Genomic DNA, 25206 nt, shown 5'->3' with positions numbered 1-25206 from the left:
AAGGCGAATACTCTATGCCCTCATTTACATGCAGGATCCAAAAAACCTGAACTTGTAGAAATAGAGTAGAATGGTCATTGCCAGGGCTGAGGAATGGGGGAGATGGGGACATGTTGGTCAAAAAGTCCGAACTTGCAGGGATATGAGTAAGTTCTGGGAAATCTAGTGCACAGCTTGGCGACTACAGTGAACAGTAAGAACTGCATTATACACTTGAAACTTGTCAAGAGACTAGATCCTAAATGTTATCATCAGACACACACAAACAGTTACTACTCGAAGGGATAGAGATGTTAACTATCCTCCTTGTGGTAATCATTTTGCAGATTATTCATGTATCAAACCATCGTTTTGTCCCCCTTGAACTACGCATGTTATATGTCAATAATACCTCATTAAAGCTGGAAAAAATAGAATGTTTATGATGGTTCGCTTTGTGAGGTGTGATTTTTATCCTTCTGTACAACTTTCTTTGTTTCCCAAATTTTATATGATCAGCACGGATTATTCTTGTCAGAAAAAAACACACATTTTAAAACCCTTGTATATCCTTTGGCTCATCAGGCAAAGAGAGACTGGTGTGTGCTGAGAAGATATGAGAGGAGAGCGTGGGCTGGGAGGGGCAGGGGCGGGGCAGAGGAGGAGCCCGGGTCTAAGGCTGTCACTGGGCAGTCATGGATTCCTTATGCTGCAGCTGGTCCCACATGCAGAGCTTGGTACTCCAAATCAGTCTCATTCTCGGTGAGTAACAGGACAGGTGGGGCAGTTTCTGGGACGGTGTGGTGGAGGCTGAGGAGTCAGGTGTGAGGGAGACAGGTGGGCAGCTGGGGCTTGCATGGTATCAGCTTCCTGATTCCTCAAGTTTCTTCAAGGGTTGAGGTAGAGGAGAGAGGGACAAGGGCCCTTCTGGGATGCCTGCAAGATCCTCAGGACAGAAAAATCCTCATCAAAACTTTACTTCAAAAGGCAGTTATTTGCCTGGCTTTGCTGGGCTGCTGCTGCTGACATTTCGACCAATGTCTCATTTTCCAGCTTCCTGTTTGGCAGAATGATCTCCACAATCTCAGGCCCTTTTCTCTGTCCCTTCCCATCCCCTAGCCTGTTTCCTTCCTCTGTACCCAGGCTGAAGAGGGCAGATGGGGTGAGTGAGGGGCCAGGACAGCCTCCCATCACCCCATCATTCAGGGACAGCTGAGCTGTGGCGTCAACTTCAGAGGTGGGGGAGGCGGGGGAATCGGGACCCCAGTCTCTCATCTGCTGGTGACCTTTATGTGTGGTTACAGGCTGTTTCTAACTCTTCATGGGGGCTGGGGGTAATGCTGCAGATGTTGCCCTGTGTGTGACTTGTGGGCTGGCCCCTTTCCTACTTAAAAGTTTTTCACGGTGGAAAGAGGGGCTGAGCTCTGCAGTCAGACCCACACCCACGGGGCCACAAATCCTGGTTCTGCAACATTTCAGCCATGAAATCTTGGGCAAAAGTATATATCCCCTGGGACAAGTGGCTTTACCTTTCGGAGCTTCAACTTCCTCACTTGTAAAACGGATGGAGTAACACCTAACTGAAGGAGCTGTTTGGGAGATTAGGTGAAACCGAGTACACTCTGATCAGCGTCTGGCACAGGGACACAGATTACTCATGTATGTAGTGTTATATTTTCTATCTTGATGAAAGATTTGCAAATAGACACTGTAAAAGACAAAAAATGGTATTGTTTCCTTGTTCCATAATTGAGTTTTAAACAGTTTAAAAATGGAGGCGGTTTTCCTCTGGGAATCAAGGCGACTGTGGTAACACAGAGATGGAACGCTCCCCTGAGCTCCCTGCTCCCTCCGCCTCCTACACATGGTAAACACTGTAGGAGCCTTTAAAAAAAACCGGTTTCCCCATGCAAATCAATAAGAGAAATACTACCACCATCATTGATAACTGAGCAGAGGGTATGAACAGGTGAAGCATAAAAAATAGGCAAGATAAATAAAAATTAAAGATTGTCATCTTCACAAGTAAACAAACAAATGCAAATTAAGAAGACTAGATATCATGCTTTGCCTATCAAATTAACACAGTTTTTTTTTTCTCTTTAACGAGAATACTCTGATGGTAATGGGCAGTGTGACAGGCGCTCTCATATATTATGGGAAGCTTTTTATATGAGTAAAAAGCTTATTGGTAGTTCATATGTCAGAAACATTTAAACATTTAAAATGTTTATACTTTTTCCTTGGCAATTCCACTTCTGGGATTTACCTGAAGGCAAAAACCTTCTTGCAGAAGAGTATTATGCACAAAGATACTCCTTTTGGTCTAATAATGAAAAAATTAGAACCCAACAAGAGGGTAAATTATATAAGGACAAATTACAACACAAAGGTGGTGACAATGACTGCTATAGGTCAGCAATGTTGGCTGGATACGTGGGAAGATGAAGAGGACTTGGTTAGAAGGAAAAACAGGAATAAATATGTGTTGAGCAGCTACCATACGCAAGATCTATTCTGGGACTATGCACATGTCTCACAAGTCACACCTGACAAGTTTCCCATAGGGTTTCCTAATGAGGCAGGAAGGGTCAACGCAATGGAAGCCCCCCTGCTAAGCACCAAGCACTGTGACATATGTTGGGAATGTGCTTTACACATAAGCCCCATTAGGTAGGTGACGCTATCCTCATTTTGCACTTGAGAAAACCAAGGCTCAGAGAAGTCAATCAACCTGCCTGAGATCTCAGAACTAAGAAGCATCACTAGGGTTCCAACAGCTCCGGGACCACGTCCTGTCTTAGGCTGCGGAGAGGTGGATGCAAGCTGCACTGTGACAACTGTCTTAACCCTCCCCACCACTCCCGCACACACAACTCTGACCTCTTCATTAGAGGGTAGGGGAACCTCTGTATTTAAAAAAATTACTCTCGTCTCACTACTTCTGGCTCTCCGTTCCTACCAGCCTCTAGGAAGATTAATATATTTGCATTTCTTAATAGGGAAGCAGCTGCTCCTTTACTGCTCATCTCTATTTGAATTATTTTTCCATTTTCTACTCAACAATGGTAGCACTGTTTCCTGCAGGGCTGTGGGGCCAGCGAGCAGTTCAGGGAGACCCACTGGGTTTTTTTTTTTTTTTTTTCTTCTTGAGACGTGGTTACATCTATGCTGGCTCTTCTGTGCTTTCAGAGCACTTCCACTGTCTGCCGTTGTGCCATTTGTCAACATCCTCAGAGAGCTGTGTAGGTGGCAGGGTGAGGGGTACACAGGAAGCCACCTCTGCCTCTAACAGCCCTCAGTTTGTGTGCTCTTGACTGCTGAACAGCCACTGAGGGCCGGAAGTCCCTCATACAGGATGTAGCTGTTCCTACCTTGCCCAAGCAGGCATCAGCCGTGCGAATTCTCAGCAGACTGAGAGCAACCTTAACCAAGGTGCATGGAGTCCTACATGACAGGGAAGGGCAGGGAGCTGGGTGGGTCCCAGTGGCTCTAACCAAGACATTCTTTCCATTCCTTAAACAGTGACAAAACAAAAACTCTTTCCTGTAAATGCATCTTGGATTAAAGCAAGTGCTGGGTTCATGATTAATTCATTTTCATTAAGAGTTGAAGTTGACTGAGCTAGTGAATGCTTGTCCTTTATTTAAAATAATTTTAAGACATTTAAAGAATATTGTATCATACCATCATATTTAACTTCAGTTCCTTAAAAATTTGCAAAGGCAAAATGTTATGAATATATATTTATTTGCATATTTATTTATTTGCATATCCTGCTTTGAGGACACAGGATGTGCTGATACAGGAGAGAGCGAAATGAGTTACATGGCTCTTACCCAGCCTTTCAGCCATTATTAGATTTGGTCCTTTTCCTGCATGTTCTGATGGGTTCTGGAAGTGCACTAGGAAGAGAATTAGAAATCAGAAATGTCAATCTTGTAAGGCTGGTGGTACCAATTTCCCTCTAGTGGGTTTTCTCAATTTCTTTGTAAATTGTGACTTTATCTCCTTGTTCATAGTAAAGAATCTTTCCTATAGCCTGAGAGAAACAGCTTAATAAATTCCTTTAAATATGAGAGAGAGAGAGAGAAACCAAAAACCAAAAACCAAAAAAAAAAAAAAATCCCCAAAAAACAAAACCCAAAAAACAACCCAGGAGTCAGGCAGCTCATGAACACACAAGAATTTAGCTCCAGCTTCACAGCTGTGTGACTCTCCTGCAGCTCTCTCCATCAAAGGATTCATCTCTGGAAACTCCCTCATTCCTACCTTTTGTTGAACTCTGTAATGATTTGTTTCCCTGTTTCAAAAGCCAAACATTGCTTTGTGGTAACAGACTGTCTCCTGCTCTCGAGTGTTTTGTCTGAAAGAGAACGAAGCCCTTGAATCACTGCCAGCAGCACACAAGCATGATCTAGTGTCGCCTATCTTTCAAAAATCCTCCCTTGAAAACCTAAATACCCAAAAGTGGAAATTGAGAAGCAGGAACTAATCACACATACGAAGGAAATTAAACAAACAAATGAAACTATTTTGCGTTAACTGTATACAAATATATTGAAAACTGTGATGAAATAGATAATTTTCTAGAAAAATGTAATCTACCTATACTGAGTCCAGAAGAGAAAGAAAATCTAAACACATAAATTACCTGCTATGGAAACACACTCCTGTGTTTCTCCTCTGCTCTCGCACTGCCCCCACACTACTTCTGACACTGGACATATGAGTTCTTTTCCCCACACCATCAATTTTGTCATTTTCCAGATACCAGCTGAGGGTCCTACAATTTAACTCAGTTTTAACACTCTCTACCTGCCGCTTGTGTGAGATCCCACAGGTTAAATGTCCCGTCCCTTATTCTCTCCCCACCTCAGACACTAGTCACAAGGCCAGGTTGTTAGCTGTGCTTCTGACAGACTGGCTCTAAGTCAGAGATTTCCATTACCTTCTTGTCAGGTTTGATTAATTCGCTAGAGCAGTTCACAGAACGATGGGAAATCATTTTACTTTGTTATAAAAAGATGTAACTCATGAACAGCCAGGTGTACAAGATGCACAGGGCAAGATATGTGGGAAGGGACACAGAGTTTACCTGCCCTCTCCAGGTGCGCCACCCTCCTAGCACCTGCTTCAGCAGCTTGGAAGATCCACCCCAGTCCTTTTGGGTTTTTATAGAGATGTCATTATATAGGCAGAATGATTAAATCATTGACTTTGTTGATTAAGCTCCGTCTCTAGTGCTTCTCACCTGTCAGGATGACAGTGTGTGGGACTGGAAATTCCAACCTGCTAACAGGGTTGGCTCCTCTGGCAACCTGATCCTAAGGAGCTCTGCAAAAGTCACTTCATGAACATAAATTCAGCTGTGGTGTAAAGGGGCTTGTTATAAACAAGATACCCATTTCACTTTTATTGCTCTGGAGCTATATCAGGGACTGAGAAAAATATTAAATATTATAATGCCCCCTAGAGCACTTATGTAGAAAATTGCAAAGATTTTAGGAGCTATATCCCAGGAGTAGTGGACAAAGACCAAATTTATAAAAGTATACACACACACACACACACATACACACACACACACACACACATACACATATACACACATTACTTTGTTTAACACATTACTTTGTTTTAAAAGCAGAGTGAATTGTCTCAGACCTACTCTTTAAAAAAGTAACTGGCACAGGTAGTTTCATAGCTTAGTTCTAACCAATGTTTATGAACTGGATGATTCTACCATCACCACTGTAATTTACCTGTGTTAGGCATCCTAGCTGATAAAGCTGATAAAACCAGCTTGACTTAACACTTCATGAAGTGGGCATTCTCCATTCCCAAGAGTCTGGAGAACTGCAAAATAGGGTGGGCAGAAGGAAGCTTTCATAGGATAAAGAGTAAGAAACATGGAAAGGAAAAATAGAAAATGAATAAGGAACAAGAAAATAAGCATAGAGCCCAGAGCTGGCCTGGTGTTTGGGGACTGGCTGACTGGATATTGCAATTTCTGGTCATATGGTACATTTATAAGAAAACAAAGATTAGCTAAGTTTCAATTTGCTGACATGGCATCCCAGGCAGGAATGGCTCAATCTTGGGCCTAGAAATTTATTTCAACAGACCAGAGAAACAAATGAGGTATAAACATTTCAAAGAACAGGGTTACATTATCATTACTTATAAATGATTTAGTTTTTTACTTGAAAAATCCAAAAGGATCCATAGGAAAATTATTACAAATAATAGGAGAACTCAGAAAAAGAGTTATATACTGAATTAATACAAAGAAATAAGTGAACATGTTACATAATACTAATAATCGGGAAAACATGACAGAAAAATAAAATGCTTATGTATAAACATAATAAGAGATGCATAAGAGATATGTGACAAAGAATTTAAAATGCCATTGAAGAATACAAAATAATTCCTGAACAAATAAAAAACAGCATATTCTCTAATAGGAAAATTTAATTGTAAAGAAATCAGTTATCCTGAAGTTAATCTACAGATTACATGTGATCCTAGTTTTAAAAAATTTACCAACAATTTTTAAAAACAAAATCCAGGTAAACAGATTCTTTATATGGAAAAATATGAGGCAAGAATATCCAAAAACATTATGAAAAATAACCATAATTGGGGAATAGGTCTACCAGACATTAAAACATACCACAAAACTACAGTTATCAAAGCAGCAGAGTATCAGCACATTAATAGACATAGAAAGTCCAAAAGAGACACAATAAATTATTTTGAGATAACTGGCTAGCCATCAGGGAAAAAAAGGTTATATTTATACCACATGCCTTATACCAAAATAAATTCCACAAGGATCAAAGATTTAGATGCACCTGGAAATTTCCAGTTGGAATTGGATAATAGTGATAATTTAACAACATTGCGAATATACTTAAGACACTGAATTAAATGGTTAAAATTGTAAATTTTGTGTTATGTATATTTTACCACAATAAAAAATATCACACACACAAAAAGATTTAAATAAAAAAGTATAATTTATTTAATAACCAAGAGTGGGAAAGGCTTAAGTATGACAAAGACAGTCACATAAACAATCAAAAACCTCTGTAAGTAGAAAGGTTGATAGATTTGACAATATGAAAATAAAAATTTCCTCATGGCAAAAAGGATTACACACAGAAAAAATGTCACAAATTGGGAAAAACAGTATAACTCATATATTAAAAGGCAAAAAAGGAAAAGTACTTAAATGTTCATCAGTTGGGAAAAAAGAGGATCAATAAGAATTTAATACATTCTATGAAGCTAGTGCCACCCTGATACCAAAACCAGACAAAGATATCACAAGAAAACAACAGACCAATGAATGATGAATACAGATGCAAAATCCACAATAAAATGCTAGCAAATTGAATCCAAAAGCACATTTAAAAGATTACATGCCATTACAAATGGGATTAGTCCCAGGAATTCAACGGTGGTTTAACATAAGAAAATCAGACAGTGTAACACATCATATTGATGGAATAAAGGAAAAAAAAACAGAATCATCTTAATAGATGCAGAAATAGCATTTGATTTAACACTCTTTCATGATAAAAACTCTCAGAAAACTAGGAATAGAAGGAAACTTCCCTAACATGACAAAGGGCATTTATGAAAAGCCCACAGTGAAGATCATGTTCCATGGTCAAAAACTGAAAGCTTTTCCTTGAAGATCATGAACAAGAAAAGGGATTCTTGCTTTCACCAGTGCTATTCAACATTGTATAAGAAATTCTGGCCAGAGCAATTAGTCAAGAAAAAGAAATGAAAAGCATTCAAATTGGAAAGAAAGAAATAAAATTATATCTATTTGCAGATGACATGATTCTATCTATAGACAATCCTATAGAATCCACACACATGCAAACTATTAGAGGTAATAAATTCAACAAAGTTGTGAGGTAAAAAAACAATACACAAAAATCTATTGTTTCTATATGCCAGCAATGAAAAAAATCTGAAATGGAAATTAAGAAATCAGCTCCACTTATGATAGCATTGGAAAAAAATATGTAGCAATAAATTTAGCGAAGAAGGTGAAAGACTTGTATGCTGAAAACTACAAAATACTGGTGACATAAATTAAAAAATCACTAATGAATGAAAGACATCCCATGTTCATGGGATATAAGACAATATTGTTAAGATGACAATACTCCCCTAATAAATCTATAGAGTCAATGCAATCCCTATCAAAATTCCAATAACCTTTTTTTTTTTCAGAAATATAAAAGCTGATCCTCAAATTCATACGGAGGACTCACATTTCCCAATTTTAAAACTTGCTACAAAACTACAGTATGGTGATGGCATAAGGATAGATATATAGACCAGTGGATTAGCATTGAGAGTCCAGAAATAAACCCAAACATCTATTGCCAAATGATCTTCAATGAGGATGTCAATGTCATTCAGTGAGAGGAAAGAATATCCTTTTCAACAAATGGTGCTGGGATAACTGCAAAAGTATGAAGTTGGATCCCTACTGATGTCATATACAAAAATGAACTCAAAATGGGTCAACAACCCATTGAAACTATAAAACTATTAGAAGAAACGTAAGAATAAATCTTCATGACCTCAGATTTGGCAAAGGATTCTTAGATTTGACATCAAAAGCATGAACGACAAAAGAAAAACAGATAAATTGAACTTCATCAAAATTAAAAACTTTTGTGCATCAAAATATATTATTGAAAATATGAAAAGACATCCTGCAGAATAGGAGAAAATGTTTGCAAAAGCATATGTCTGATAAGGGTCCAGTATCTGGAATATATAAAGAACTCTCACAGATCAACAACAAAAAGATAAACAAAACAATTTTTTAATGGGCAAAGGATTTGAATAGACATTTCTCTAAAGAAGATATACAATTGGCCAACAAGTACATGAAATGATGTTTAACATCACTGGCCACTAAGGAAATGCAAATCAAAACCACAATGACATCAGCCAAGTATAAGTGATCTAGGTTCTCTGCATTTTTGTTATGATTTTTTTTATTTTAGCCATTCTGGTAGATGTGTAATGATATCACATTATAGTTTTAATTTACATTTCCCCAAATGCTATTGGTGTTGCAAATATTTTAATGTGTTTCTCTGCCATATGTATATCTTCTTTGGTGAAATGTTTCTTCATGTCTTTTGCCCATGATTGATTTTTTACTGTTGAGTTTTGATTGTCTACTGTATACTTTTAGTTCTTTGCCAGTTATACACTTCTAAACAATATCTCCAAAACTTGTAGTTTTTTTTATACTCTAAATATGGTAATCACAGAGTAAAAGTTCTTCAATTTTGAAAAAAAGCATGATGAGTTACTACTTCACACCTATTAGGATGGCTTTAATAGGAAAAAAAAAAAGGAAAATAAGAAGTACTAGTGAATACGTGGATAAATAGGACCCCATGTATATTGCTGTTGGGAATGTAAAGTGGTTTAGCCACTGTAGAAAACAGGCATTTCCTCAAAAAATTAAATTACCATATGACCCTGAAATCCCACTCCTAGGCATATATCCAAGAGAAAATAAACTATATGTCCACACAGAAACTTGTACACAGATATTCATAACAGCATTATTCATAGTAGCTAAAAGGTATAAACAACCCAAATATCCATCAGTGAATGAAGGGATAAACAAATTGTGGTATACACGTACAATGGAATATTCAGTCATAAAAAGGGACAAAATACTAGTACATACTACAGCTTGGATGAATGTTGACAACATTATGTTAAGTAAATGGAGGCAGACACAAAAGGTTACATACTGTATGATTACTTTTATGTGATACATCCAGATCAGGCAGAAAGTGGATTAGTGGTTACCAGGGGCTGGGAGAGCGGGAAGAGAGAGTGATCACTTAATGGGTACAAAATATTTTTGGGGGATGGTGAAAATGTCTAGAGAGAGGTAGCAGTTGCACAATGTTGGGAATACATGAATTATACACTTTATAGTGTTAGTTGTATGAGAATTTCACCTCAATTAAAAAAAAAAAAGACATGCACCTAAGAGTATGCTGGTACAATTCTTGAAATGCAACGAAAAAGAACAAAAACTTGGAAAGTTTCCAAAGGGAAAATACTTTGAAAGGAAAAATAATCAAATTTCTCATCTACAATACTGGAAGCTTGATGGCAGTGAAAAGATATCTATGCTCTACTTAAAGGAACAGCTAGCAATTCACAAATCCTCACTATTCAGCCTCAATGCCACTTACTAGCAGGGTGAGAGAAGACATTAGCACTTAAGTAAGGATCCAGAGAATATATCACTCACAGAGCCTATTTGAGGAAAATCCTCAAAAAAGTTGTCTGTCAAACAAGAAGTTAGTCCTAAGAGTAAGGAAAGATAAAGAATACGCACTGGTAAGCACAGAACCACACAACAGTTGTAATTAAACCGCAGTGGATGACGGTAATGTGACTGGAATTTGTGAATAAGGATTCTTGAAATAAAGGAGTCATAGTTTCAGAGAAAATGTAATAAATATCTGGAAATAGAACACTTGACTATGTCAGCAAGACCTCCAAGTTGGAAGGATGTTGCAGAGAGAAGCATAAGATATTAGAAAGCTGTGCAGTGAGCAGAGAATGTGGGCTAGAAATGTTCTGCATTTTCATTCTACTTGAGGTGGTGGTGAGCAAAGAGGAATAAAGGGCAGGATAAGTATTATATGAATATTTTAATATAATAGTGGAAAAATAGGTATATTAAGAAGGTAAGTACTAATGGAATGAGAAACACTGAAGAATTTTGGAAGTGTAAGAAGAAAAAGAAAAGAAAAGAAAGGAAGGAAGTCTGACTTTACCTCTCAGCAGCACTGCCCCAGTTGTCCACCCCACCTTCTTGAAACACTTTCCTTCTTTGGCTTTTCTGACCCTGCACTCACCTGGTTTTCCCCACTGGCTGCTCCTTCTCCACCTCTCTCAAAGGACCTGAACCCTCTGGTGGTCAGTGCTATGCCCTATTTTCTTCCTTAGCTATCATGTCTCCCTGGGTGATTTTAGCTAATCTCATGGCTTTAAGTAGCATGGCTGTGCCGAGGGCCACATTTCTGGTCTTGACATCTTCCCTGGGCTTCAGACCCAAACTTTATGGCCTTATTAACATCTGTTCTTGGAAGCCAAAGTGAATGTGTCTAAAATGGAATTCTTATGCTATGCCTACCTCACCCCAAACCTGCACCTACCCAGGCGTTAATGACAATTACAGCTCAATAAATGTGACCCCATCTGCCAGTTGCTTAAGCCAAAAATCTAGAAGTCATCTTTGACTCTTCCTTCTCTCTGACATCCAGTCCACCAGCAATCTCTATTATTTTACCTCCCAATTTTTTTCTGAATCTTCCCATTTCTTCTTATCCCCTACCACCATCTTTTCTCACTTAGCCTTTTGCAAAAGCCTCTGAATTGGAGTCCCTTTCCTTCCTCTTGCCCTCCTACAAACCATTCTGCAAACACTATATATTCTAAAATGATCAATAAAAATGTAAATCACATGGTATTACTTGGGTAAAAACTATCTGGCAACTTCCTGTTGCTTTTGGACTTCATTCAAACCCCGTACTCACCCTATAAAGTCTTTCTTGCCTCAGTCTTCTGTCTTAAGATCTCTTCTTCACTCCCTCTGCTCCAGCCACAGCTCCTTGTTCAGTCCCACCTGTAGGTCAAGATCACTTCTGCACTGGAAACTTTGCACATGCTCTTTTTGCTGCCTGAAATAATTCATCCCATGGTGTCATGATTCAGGACTCAACTGTCACATCTTCTTAGTGGGCTTTTTTGACGAACACCCACACCTCACACTTCCATCAAACCACCGGTATTCTATGACATTATTTTAAGTGTTATTATTGTAAGTGTTATTTTACATTATTTTAAGTGTTAAGTATTACTGTAACTTCTTGGTTACAAACAACAGAAATCAACTGACTGATTAAATATTTATTTATTTTTATATTCTATTTATTTATTTGTTTTTTAATTGAAGTGTAGTCAGTTATGATGTGGCAATTTCTGGTGTACAGCATAATGTCCCAGTCATACATGTATATAAATATATTTGTTTTCATATTCTTTTTCATTAAAGTTTATTATAAGATACTGAATATAGTTCCCTATGCTATGCAGAAGAAATCTGTTTTTTAGCTATTTTTATATGCAGTGGTTAACCTTTGCAAATCTCAAACTCCCAAAAGGAGGGCAGTGGCCCAAAGACCTTTGAGGGGTCCAAGTGGCCAGGGTTTGAGATGACTCATCCAGGAGCCACACCTTAAGTTGTGCCACCAGAGCTGGTCCAGGAGAAGCAAGTCTATCACTCCTGATACAGACACCACAGCTTACATCCCAACGCCACTGTCTCTGGACCATTCCCTGCCCCAGATCTGCTGCCACAATTGCCTCAGGTGACAAGGTGGCTGCTGCCATTGTTGACAGCACAGATGCAGTAGTCCTCCTCTCTTCATGTCACTAGCTTCTGTTTGAAATTCTGGGTAGGTTCATCTGATTGGAGGAGCCCAGGTTATGTGCCATCTCAGCTGCAAAGGTGGCTGGGAGGGTATCTAGCAACTTGGATGGGCTTTGCATCATAAGGTAGAAAATTCCATGAATAAGACAAGGAAGTTCAGATACCAAGCAACAGATAAGAAAGCTGTGCCACATCTTTTTATTTTTTATAGCACTTACAACTACCTGAAGTCACTTGTTTTCCCTACTTTTTTAGTAGTCTGCCTCACTAGAATGGAAGTTCCATGAAAGCAGAGACCTGATCTGCTTGTTCACCATCTCCAGCAACCTGAAGGGTACTAGCTCATCAAACATTTATTGACTGAGGGCTGGCTGAGCACCCAAAGGGGTAAAAATTTGTATCATATAAGTAGTTTATATAAGAAAGAAAGAAGAATTATATGACAAACCATAAGGTGGTCCTATAATACTAGGACTGGCCAGTGATATATGGATTTGTTAATTTTAGTGGGTTATTGGTGACTCAATTAAGAGCAATTTCAGAGGAATGATGGCCAGAAACCATAAGGCAGAGAAAGCTGAAATGATTCTCTTCTGGTGTGTACAAACAAAGAGGGGGAAGTTGTACTACCATTTATAAACTTCAGTATTTTCAGATTCTATTTCCTAGAATTAGACCAAGGGGCATACTGAGTACAAGCTGCCAGAAAATGAAAGAGCTTGAGTGTGGGAGGGTGACAGGCATGGGCTTGAATCAAAACTGTCAGCTTCTAGGCAAGACCAATGCCTATAAGCACGTTACCTCTGCAGCTTTGTTCCCATGTCTGTAGAAGTGGATACTTCTCTTTTCATAAATGTAAAAGTATTGTGATGTGAAACAGACAGTAGATCAACAGCATAACGTTTGCTCTACTTCTTCTTTCCCCTAATCTTAGCTCTTCCTTCATCAGGTTCCCAGACTGTCAAAGACCCCAGATCCTCCTGCACATCCCCAAGGACTGTGGGGGGATCTGTCCAGCTGCAGCTGAACTCTACTTTGTATCCTAACATCCGAGAGATCGAGTGGAAGTGGGATCCTGAGGATGGTAAAACACAGCTGCTGGTGTCCTGGAAGCCTGATACCTCCAGCTCTGACTGGTATGAATTTGAAGAAAAATACAAGCACAGATTCAGCCTAACAGGGATGGCTTCCTTGAGCATCAGAAATCTCACGATGGATATGAGTGGGCTATATACAGCGAGCATCAAATTCCGCTCAGGAAAATCCCAGGAGGAAGCCTTTAGACTCTGTTTATATGGTAAGGTGTGGGACCATGCCCCAACTGTATTTTCCAACAACCAGTTTATCTAAAGTAAATTAGCCTAAAATCAGATGTTTAACCACCAGCCCCTTTTTTCAGGAGTTTATAATATCTCTTTGGATGCCCTAAAAATAAAACTAAATTTTAAAAATTACATCTTAGAAAAAACTAGCTACAATTTCTTAATTTCCTACAATTTTTTTGTTGTTTAAAAGTATTTATTTAGAACAGGAAGAGAAAGGGGCTTAAGCTTTATCATCTTTCAATTAATCCACTTCTGGCAGAACCATGGTAAGGCCTGACCACCACTGTCCTCCTCTCCTGGGCTGGGCCGTCCTCCAAATCCCGCCCCCAACTCTAGGGATCCACGCACAGCTGGTGGAGGGAAGGTCCAGGATACTGGGTGGGCTCCAAGGCTCATGAGAGACAACCCATGGAAGTCTTAAAGCGGGGTGATCACTTTACAGCCTCTCCCAGCAGCATAAAATTATAGAGGCTCACCCAAAAGTATATAAAAAAAGAACTTTCAATTATAAAATACTGCAAAGTTGATTATTAGAAATATACAATTATATCCAAAATGTCCTTAATTCATTGGTTCAAAAACTGATTTAAAAATTCCTAAGTGACAAAAAAAAAAGTTGGCAAAACTGAAACAACAAAGCTGGACATCAAAAAACATGAAGAAAAGACACTTAAGCAGGAGTCGAGTGTTAGAACTAATCATCAGGTAAAATGCTTTTAAATCAGTTGACCTGAAGTCCAGCTAGAGAGAGCTCGGGACAAAGCTCTGTCCTAGACACGAGTCAGAGATCCAGAAAAGCCAGCCTCGGCCCCCTGAAGCTTCCAAGCCAACGAGGAGCTCAACACCCTCCCTGGGGAAGCGGAGAGCTCAGGGCAGACAGTGCCATGGGGAAAGCAGGAAAAAAGGGAGGAGAAGGAACTCAGTCTAGGGGTATCCAACCTGCCAGAGCTCCCTCCCATCGGTCCTCTTTGCCTCCACCCTCCGTCCCCTCTGCTTGGGTTATCCCAGCAACCTCCTAACTGGCTTTCCTTCCTCTGGTCCGTTCTCTCTTCCAAATTACCCTCCATACAGCTGATATTTTGATGTTTTTAGGCTGGAATTCTCTTCCTGTTATTCCCCTGCTTAAAACCAGACAATGCTCTGGGTCTCCATCCCCCATAGGATAAACGGCACTCAGGAAAAGAAGTTTAACCCTGCACACAGGATCTGGTCCTTGGCTGTCTCCTCAGGCTCGTTTCCTGATGCTTTCCTTCATGTGCCATGCTCCAAACTTTCTACCCTTCTCCTCGCCACCAGGCCCTCTCCTTCTTGACATATGCTGGTGGCTCTCTAGAGAGTATCCGTCTCCCACACATTCCCTGAACCACCAGCACCGTCCCTACACACCTCACCTAGTGGGAGCAGGGGAGGGGTGAAAGACTCCAACAGAGGGAATTGAAAAGCTTTATAAGAAGAGGCTGGGTTGACTGGGTTGACTCCCCAAGCTGGGGTTTCCAGTTGGCGAAGGATGGAGAAACACATCAGCGGCCTCCCTGGTCTCCAGCTTCTGATTGCTCAGCTTGTCTCTCTCTCCTCCTAGGCTAATAAATTCCTGGCAGAGCTATCTGAGCAACATCATACGGGTATAGTCTCATCCTGTCTCTTTTGGCAGCAAGAAATGGAAGCTTATTCAAATAGGTCAATAAAGAGTGTTTTCATGGTAAAGATGCATAGGTCTCTAGGAGGAAGAGCAATAAAGGAGTTCCTTTTGTGCTCATGGGAACTGGAAAGCTGATGGGCACTCTCTTCTGTCTGGCAGGGATCGTGTACTTTCTCACCTTTGCTTTCAGTGTCTCTCTCCCTTTCCCGTCGGCTTTATTCTCCTGGGCTTCTCCACATGGTAGGGAATATGGCCTTGTGCAGCTGTGGGTTCCATTCAAGCAGAGAGCAAAGGGAGTTTCCTGGCTCACTCCACCCGGGAAATTTCTAAGGAAAGGCACTTAGTGGTTGGGTGTGGGTCATAACGTCACCCTTAGATGCGCCACTGGCTAGGAAAATAGCATATTATAATTGTTAAGCCCTGGGATCTGTGTCCTCCGTTGGAACCAGGGTCAGGGTGCTTTGACTAACATGTCAGTACCACAAGGTTGGAGCAAAAGAGGAGTTGTTAGAAAAAGTAAAGGTGCTACTAGCTGGCTTCCCTTTGTCTCACCTTCCATTTTCTGGCAATCCACCAGAGCCCATGTTACTCTTCCAGCAACACCTGCTCACACCCCATCACCTGTACAAATAAGTACTCATCTCATCATCAGACAGCCTCCATCCATTGTCCCAGCCTTGTTTCTAGCCAGGCACATTGTTCCTCTAATACAGCCCCCATCCTCTCTCTCCATTACCTCGTGGCTTTCAGAACTGCTATGTCCTAAGAAAAGGCTTTTCTGATCCATATTAAATGGATATTTCCAACTGAAAGTTCTTTTTCCTAATTCTTTTATGGATCGAGTTTCTCTCTGTCTTGCTCTACAGTTATTTGTGTGGGCTACTCTCCACTTGAGAGCAGGGTTCATGCCCAACTCTTCTTGGCATCTGCCTAGTGTTCTGTACAGCTCCCAGGAGGCATTCAGGAAGTAATTTTCAACCAAATAAATGTAAGCAATTTTTAAAGGATATCTACAGAAACACATCTAGTTCTTCTAGAATTTTTATTATTCAAGTCTGATTAATATTCCTTCACCTACTGAAAAGAGCATAATAAAAGTTCAGAAGAACCACATGCTGAGTGAATACATGCGTAAGGGCATGTACTTCCTAAATACTTGTCTGTGCTTCATGACGTGTTGTAATAGACATCCCACTTGGTTTTATATTTCAGTTATTATCTGTTCATTAAATCAGATCTTTTAAAGAAGTGACCTAAAAATGTCATTTTCAATGAGTCTTGGGAAGGGCCCACAAATCTGCATTTTTAACAACTGCCCCAGATCAAGGGTTGGCCAACTATAACCACTGGTAGATCCAGCCCAATGTCTGATTTTTATAAATAAAGTTTTATTGGAACACAGCCATACCCATTCTTTTACCCATGTTGCATTTGGCTGCTTTCTTCTTCTCATGGTAAAGTTGTGTAGTTATGACAGAGACCATATGGCCAGTGAAACCTAAAATATTTCTATCCGACCCTTAACTCTTTTGCCTACCCCTGCCCTAGATGACTCTACTGACACAGCTAATCCATGTAACTTTACAGGGTTACAGTGAGGATTAGATGAATTTATGTAAAGCCCTTAGAGCCTTGCCTGGGAATAGATACCTTCTCAATAAATGCCAGGTGTGTTTTTCTGTTCATCTGCTAATAGAGTAAATTACACTAATAAATTTCATAATTATATTGTCCTTGCATTCCTATAATAAATCCAGCTTGATCATGATGTATTGTGTGATTATATTTGTGAATATTTAATTTAGGAATTTTAAAATTCTTTATTTGTAACTGACATTAGTCCTTAGATTTGTATAATTGTATTGTGTCTTGTTTCGGTTTTGGTATTCTTGTCTGATGTGAGTATTAAGTTAAACTGTCCTTTCAGAATGACCTCAGAAACATTTCACCTTTCTAAGCTCTGGAACAGTGTATATAACACAGGAATTGTCTTTTCCTTGACCATTTGGTAGCACTCACTCTAAAGCCATATGCACTCTGTGACCTTATAAGGACAGATCTTTTGTCACCTTCCTCATTTCTTCTAAGAACTATGGGTGTATTCAGGTTTGCTGCCACTTATTAATAGGATTTTGATCATTTACATTTTCCTAGAAAAGCATCTTTTCATTTACCTTTTCAAATTTATTGATATGTAGCTGTATATTATGTTTTCTTACAATTAGTAATATATCCTCTTACCTGTAGTTATGCCAAATTATTTATTCCTAAAGACATCTACTCACAGCTTTAATTTTTTAGTAAGATACCAATATTTTTTCTTTTGATTGGTCTTTTGAAAAACTCAACTTTAATTTTGCTGATCAAATCTTTTTTATTGTTATCTATGCACACAAGTTAGGAAGATATGTTTGACTGAAATTAACATTGAACTTGATTTTTAAAGGCTTAAGCAAACAGGGAATTATTTTTCTCACATAATAAGAAGTGAAGAGATAACTTTGGCTGGGATCCACCTGTCTGCTCAGCACTGCCCCCGGGGACAGAGGCTCACTCTATCTTTCTGCTCTGCATCCTTGGCACAAGCTTTTTCCTCCTGCTTGTTGCCTCTTGGTCCAAGATGGCTGTTGCTTCAGATGTCGTTCCAAGATAAAAATAGCAAAAGAGAGAAAGACACGGGGAAGAATCTTTCTTATTTTGAGGCTTTCTCTTTTCAGGAGTGAGGATCTTTCCTCTCACCCAGAAGAGTTCCCCTACTTTATTGGTCAGAACCAATGCAGTTGTACAAAAGACTAAAATTGAAGAGTAAGCTTTCTAGATTCTTAATAGTCAAGACAGTGAGGGAAGCGGGACTGAGTGTGGAGTGAGCATCCTATGAGATTGGCCACCTGGCCATTAATGTCTGTTTTTACCTATAGTTTATCCTGTCTTCTAGTCTCTTTAGGCCTATCTGCCATTGGAAGGTCATCCATGGAGTAACAGTGAACTTGACTTATACATTTCCAAACCATGTTGTTAGGTCCATATTTATTTAACATATTTCTATTTGGCCCACTTAATGTTTTTTATCTCAAATTTTATTTGGTCTACCGTGACTCTTGCCACACCTGCAATTGTTTTGTTGACCTTTTCCTCATCTATTGTTTTTAATCTTTCTGTGTCATTAGGTGATGTAACATACATCTGGCTTTGCTTAATCTGGGTCTTGGCTTTTTAATGGGGGATATAATGCATTCAAATGTATTTTTTTACGTGTATGGACCTATTCCAGACATTTTATATAATGTTTTTTATTTATATTTTTTCTTATTTTTTTCTTGCCTTTTGCTTGATTAATACAGTTTTCTTTGATCCAAATTTCTCTACTAGCTTGGAAATTATACAACGTTGTACATTTATCCCACTGGTTATTAAACTTATATCTTTACTTCAACATTTAATCAATATATTTTTCATTCTCTGAACAAAACAAGAGGGTTAACATGTTTTTCCACTGTATTCTCAACCCTTCTCATGTTTTCTTTACTATAAATACAATAATATATATGACTATCATATATATTAATATCACATATACATCTAATTATCATATATATCATGATAATTTAGTTATCTAGACTTAACTTAGCATAGAAGGGGCTCAACTGTCTACCCCAGTGCTGGGAATCAGAACATTTTAGGCCAGGGGGGAATAGGTTCCTTCCCCAGACCTATAGTTAGAAACTTCCCACAGCTGCATCATGTAGCTGAGAGTGGTGATCTACTTGGCTAGACCTCTAGTCCTGAACCTCAGTTTCTCTTTTGTCCCCTCTTACCCTAGAGCCCATCCCTGACCCCCAGATCCAGATTCATTCGTCATCCAACACATCAGGCTGGTGCAACATCAGTCTAGAGTGTGAGATCCCAGGAAACACAGAGAACCTGACAGTGACCTGGCTGAGCCAGGGCCTCCCCAGGGAGCTGGAGCAGAGAGGGCCACTGGGGCCAGCCCCCAGCTCCAGGAATCTAAGCCTGAGCGTGCCTCTGAGCCACTTCAATGGTCACCTCACCTGTGTGGTCAGCAACCCGGCGGATGAGAAGAACACAAGCTTACACCTGGAGGACATCTGTCCGTGGAAGGGTGAGTGTGATCTGCTGGGAAGGGTTATGAAAATGAGCTGGCAGAGACTCGGGGAGGGCAAGACTGGGAGGACTCAGGGAAAATGGTGGGACGAGGAACATTTTAAGGCAGTTTATATGATGCAACTAAAAAGTCCCCACCTCAGTGAATGACCACACGCTCATGATAGCCTTCAAACCTGCAAGTCCAAAAACTGGACCAATATATGGAGACTAACACATCACCCAGGACATCAGTGTGGGGCTGGCATGTGGACACCCCTTTTTCAGCATGGAGGATCCTGGGATGCTGAATTAGACATCAGACCCAAGCAGGGAAGGAGAAGGATCTGAGGAGTAAGGACTGAGGAACCTCAGGGCACCCTGCTCGCAGCCCTGGAGTGCTTCTGTCCCCTAGACTCGGGCCCCCTCCCCCAATCCCTGGAGAGCTGGAATTGCATAGTGGGTTTAGGTCGATAGATGCCTGTCTTTTGCTGCATACCAGACTTGCCCTTGCAAAAAGTGGTTACATGAACCATGAGTACACGAACCACAGCTCAACCCTCTTCTGAGCAGCCTGAGCACCTGTGGTCACTAAGACCAGTTACCACACTTCCCCTATCAGCCTAGTGGGTCGCCTCAGCTCCATAAAGGGACTACACAGGGTAGTTTAGGGGGTGGGAGTCTTTATAAAGGAGCCTCAGGCCCAGGTGCCATCAAATACAAATGCTTCTTCTTTCCGTAGGAGTACAGAGCAGGAACAACTGATGTGATAAAGCAGGTGTAATTACCAGCTGAGTTGCCCCATCCCATCAATGCCCTCCTGACCTCTGCTTGCTCACCGGGGGCTCTCATCTGAACAGTCTCTTCCTTCTCATTTCCTTACTTACTCAGTATTCACCCCACACACTCAGATTGAGTGCCTGCTAGTTGCTGGTGGGGGGAAAGCTCAGTGAAAAGTAAGATAAGCCCCTGCCCTCAAGGAACTTACAGTGCAGTGAGGGCTTCACAGTACACTGGCTATGTGATCCCGGCCAAGTTAATTTCTGCAGGCTTTCAATGATACAGATAATAATTGTATCTATTTCACAGGGCTGTTGTGAGAATTAAAAGAAATAATCCACATAACCCTATCAGTGAAGTTTATGACAAGTAATGTGTCAGCAATTATTAGAAAATAGTTCAGAAAAGAGGAGGATAAATTTCTAAATATAAAACCAGAAGTTAAATGCCAAAGTTGGGAAAAATACGAAGCATATGGTTCAAGCACAAGGAAAAGAAGGAAGGAAGGGAGGGATGGGCAGAGAGAGAGAAAAAAACAAAGAAAGAGTAAGAAAGAAGAAAAGGGAAAGAAAGAAAGGAAGAGAGAGAGAGAGAGAAAGGTGAGTAACTGCTGCTAGAGTTGGGAAAGGCATCACAGAGAAGGGATGGGCCTTGAAGAATGAATAAGAGTTTTCTTGTGGCATTGTGAAAAAGACATTCCAAACAGAGAGAAGAACATACCCTGAGATCTGGTGACCCCAGAGTCTTTTACCCCTTCTCCCTCTTAGAATATATTCTTCTTCTGGGAGTCTGAGAGGAGAAAAGAGGCAGACTGAGGGGATGAACATTGGCACATGCAGCTAATGGGTGCCTCTGAGGTTCCTGTGCAGAGATGGGACAGAAAGCCTGGTAGAAGAAACATTAAGGTGGTAATGGTTAGTGTGTAGAGAGACTAGAAAGGAGGAAACGTCAGGGCTGCATCAAGGATGTACACTTGGGATACAGGCCCTGAGCCAGGGTAGTCCCACCTCCTCCCTGTTGCCTACCCAACAAGCCTGACTGAGGCAGATCTGACACCGGTCTTTGACTCCAGGTTCTTTTCAGAGCAAATGGCTTTGGAGAGGCATCCTTCCCACAGTTCTGATGGTGAGCCTCGGGGCTGGAGTGTGGATCTGGTTGAGAAAGAAGACGGAGACTAGGAGAGGCAGGTGCTGGGTAGACCCTAAGGGGAGCCCTGGGATGGGGAGGCCCTAGGGATGGGAGTGGATGGAGGAGACTCCAGGGAGGGGGGCAGGACAATGAGCAGATAGAGGCTCACTGACCTCTCCTGTGAACCATTCCTGGTAGAAGGCTGAGGTAGAGCAATGCTGGGGGCAGGAGCAGCATACATGCCCAGAAAGGAAGAGGGGTGGATGGCAGGGACAGGACAGGGTCTGGGGCCTGATCTCATGACTCAGAGGGCAATGGCTGCCCTTCCACAAGGGCTGATGAGGGGTCACCTCAATTCCATACATGCTCCTTGAACATGTGCTGCATCCAGGCGAGTCCACTCTCCTGCCAGTAGTGCCAGCCTCTGCAGCTGCTCCTCAGGCCCTTCCCACAGAGGAATCTGCTGACCTGCAGACTGGTGAGGCCAACAGCCACGACCCTTTCTATGAAGAGAGCATCCTCCTGAGACACCCTAAGGTGGGTTTATGGGAATCAGATCAGGCTGACTGACATATGCTCAGAGGCAGTGAGTCCTAGGAAGCCCGGAGTATTCTGTTCTCCATTAGGCTCTGGGTCCAGTCCTTGCTTTGGACAATATGGAGGTTGTGCTGGGTGCTCACAACATCCTGGGAGCTGAGGTGCAAAGGGAGGACACCACTGATGGGGAGCATGCCTCACTTACATGTCCACAACCTCATCAGATCCCCACTGCCAACCAAGGAGGAGGGGTGGCAGAGCAGAAGAGGCAAAAGTGTAAATGACTGGGTTTCTGGTAGATCCTGCCATCTATATAAGACTCAAGGAAGTGTAAGTAAGCCACACTAACAGGGCTTGGATACAGGGCAGGAGCTTCAGGAAAGGCTCCCTTTCCCCTCTCCCCTACCTGGAGTCCCTCTCCCTCCTACCTGCTTGAGGTCCTGCCATTAATACCATTTCTTTCGGTAAAGCGTTTTTTTTTTCCCCCCACTGATGAGATGCCCCTGGGAGAGTATCTCATGTGGCTATTGGCCCTTAGTTGGAAATTGGTGCTATGGTCTCAGATGGGATGATTTGACCAAGGGGAAGATCTGGAGACAGGACTGGCAGGAGGAGGAGAGGACACTTAAGGGACTTCAGTGGTTCTGAAACTGAGCTTGCATCAGAAACCCCTGAAGGGCTTGGTGAAATTAAGGTTGCTGGGCCCACTCCTGGGGTTTTTGACCCAGTGATACTTCTGGTCCTACCCTTTGAGAGCTTCTAGGCTAAAAAATAGGAGAAGCAAGTAGAGCCGCTGTCAGGATGCCTAGGAGTAGCCAGTAGCCAAGTCCTTTCCTCTCCCATCCTTTGGCTTCTCTGATGAAGGAACAAGACACCAGGACCTGGTTCAGTCCCAGCAGGTTATAGTGAGGGAAAGTGGGACACTGAGGAAAACTTGGACTTATCAGAGAACCATAACAAACACAAGACAGAATGGGGTGTCCTCACCCTCAGCCCAGTGTTCTGTGCACTGTCCCAAATGCCTCAGTGCCTGCCACATTGGGACTTCCCATGTCAGTCCCTCTGAGTTATGTCTCTATATAGCCTGGACCTCAGGGGGCTCAGGAAATAGGTCGTTGTGATCCAACCCCTAGTATTCCGTCCAGAGAAGTGCAGGAAGGGAGCAATGTGTGGCTTTGGGATAGAGAAACAGATCAGGCCACATCTGACCCAGAAGCTCAGGCCTGTCCTGAAGCCCCTGCCACCTCAGTCCTTGCCCTTGGGGAGTTCCTAGTCTGATGGAGAAAATAAATTTCCTTCACAGAGACAGGGAGCTAAGTGCAGAAGAGAGATGGGATGGCATGAAGAAGAAGCTGGAGAAAAGGGTGTAAGACCCAGCTCTGACACTGACTTCTTGATCAACCCTAGAAAATTACTTTCCTCCCAAAGTCTCAGTGTTTTCTTTTAGAAAATGGGGATTACAGTAATAGTACCTTACACTTTCCTGATGCTTTTCAGTTTTTCAAAGCACCTTTGCAATGATATCAGTCAAGGTGATTCACAAATGTGTTTAACAAACATTTGTTGAGTGTCTGCTGTGTTCCCTCAATTGTTCTGATCTGGGCTACAGAAGTCAACAAAACAAGAAAAATCCTTGTTAGAATATACATTCTAGGTTGAGGGAGGGGAGGATGACAAATCAATAAGTGAAATATGTGGTGCTAGGTGATGATGAATGCCAGGGGAAAATGGAGCAGAAAAGGGAGGTGGGGGAGGGGGAGGGCGTGATTTTAACTAAGGCTGTCGGGGAAAACTTTACCAAGAAGAGAGAGACCCTGAAAGAGATGAGGCAGTGAGCAAAGTTGCGGGGGTGGGGTCTTGGAGTGGGGAGAGAAAGGTAGCATCCTGAGTAGAAGACAGCAAGTGCAGATTCTGCAGTGCTCAAGGAGAGGTCTGTGCTGAAGCTATAGTTTGGGGAGTTTTCAGGACTGAGTGCCAGAATCAAATGGTTAAGGACAAGAAGCTCATGAAGAGATGTAGTTTGACTGACTCTTCTACCTAATGCTTAGAAATTGATGAGACCACGCCTAAACTCTGCTTGAATTGTAGAAAGACACGGAGAAGGGCACCTGCCATTCACTTAGCCCTGAGTGTCCTCTGGCCATCTACACTGTCTATGAAAAGATCCGGACAAGCCCAGAGCTCCAGGAGGACGCCTAGACCACGAAGACACTGGGGTATTGAGGGGCCTTGGCAAGATCTGCCTCATCCTACCCTTTACCCCTGGGTCCCCAAATATCCCTCCTTAAGGTGGAGCTGGGACTAGAGCCCAGGTCCTTCTGATCAATCTCACTGAGACAGCAGAGCAGCATGAACTGCTCCCCTGGGCTCCCCACCAAAATTTTCTCACATCACAGATTTTGGGTGGTGACTCTGCTACTTAAATATCCAAATATGAGAAACAAACCCTTCAGCCTTCAGCCACACTTCTGACCTGTGACCCACTTAACCCCATTAGGGAACACTCGTGGTCAGGCTGGACCTGCTTAGGGGACGATCAGAGGAGAGAGATGGTTTCCTATGACGGAGGGTCCTGGGCCCCTGAGAAGGATGGGCCTTGGGTGGATGCCCTTCAGGATCTCACCACCCAGCTCACTACCCATGAATAGAGAGAAGAATGGCCCTTGACTGTGGAAAAAGCAAAAAGCTGGCAGATACAAAGTTCAGGGCCAGCTGTGCTGTTGAGGGGAGTGGTGGAAAGGGAGGGAAATAATTTTTTTGAGCTCCATTACCTCCTAGACTTCATTCTAGGCACTGGAAATGTACTATCTCAGGTTCTTAAAATTCAAGTAATTCACAGACTCTTGTTTTTATTACATAATATGTGTATGCAGCACAAAAGTTAAAAGACATGTCTTGTTGAAATGATGTTGGATCATTTTGTTGCTATTAAGATGGGATCTTATTCCCATTATATATTTTAACCCATTGATTAAAATAATACATACAAAACATATATTAAGTCAAGTTACTAAATTTCTGTACTCTTTGAACAGTATTTCACTGGGTCCCTTTTAATTTGAGGGTAAATAAAAATATTAAAAACAAGCAATTATAAATTTGTTTCCTGCTTTTTTATTTTTATGCCTCACTTCTTTCTCTTGACTAGCTGAATTGACTAATACTTCTAAAACCATGTTAAGTAATAGTGATGATAAAGA

The 25206-nt window shown here is 41.4% G+C and overlaps 1 protein-coding gene across 2 annotated transcripts; it reads left to right on the top strand.

Moving 5' to 3' along the window:
• The first annotated feature begins 670 nt into the window (after positions 1-670).
• Positions 671-25206, top strand: LOC107035156 (CD48 antigen-like). Of its 2 annotated transcripts, none has more exons than XM_031689157.2 (6): positions 671-741; positions 13446-13793; positions 19281-19580; positions 21414-21524; positions 21861-22006; positions 24095-25206. In XM_031689157.2, the coding sequence occupies exons 1-6, from the start codon at positions 675-677 to the stop codon at positions 24203-24205; spliced, it is 1083 nt and encodes a 360-aa protein (XP_031545017.2). In that variant the 5' UTR covers positions 671-674; the 3' UTR covers positions 24206-25206. The 2 variants fall into 2 exon arrangements, with proteins under 2 accessions (XP_031545017.2, XP_031545016.2); XM_031689156.2 differs by having other exon boundaries at positions 13431-13793.

The sequence above is a fragment of the Vicugna pacos genome, chromosome 21 (genome assembly GCF_048564905.1).
Source record: "Vicugna pacos chromosome 21, VicPac4, whole genome shotgun sequence".
In the NCBI taxonomy this organism is placed as follows: Eukaryota; Metazoa; Chordata; class Mammalia; order Artiodactyla; family Camelidae; genus Vicugna; species Vicugna pacos.
The sequence above is the reverse complement of the archived record's forward strand: the minus strand, read 5'-3'. Positions and strand labels throughout refer to the sequence as shown.

Bases quoted from the DNA above. Each gene is read 5' to 3' on its own strand.
- LOC107035156 (XM_031689156.2), top strand. From the start codon at position 675: ATGGATTCCTTATGCTGCAGCTGGTCCCACATGCAGAGCTTGGTACTC. The intron at 19,581-21,413 runs GTGAGTGTGATC...CTTTGACTCCAG, and splicing joins GGACATCTGTCCGTGGAAGG to GTTCTTTTCAGAGCAAATGG. The intron at 21,525-21,860 runs GCAGGTGCTGGG...TGCTGCATCCAG, and splicing joins GAAGACGGAGACTAGGAGAG to GCGAGTCCACTCTCCTGCCA.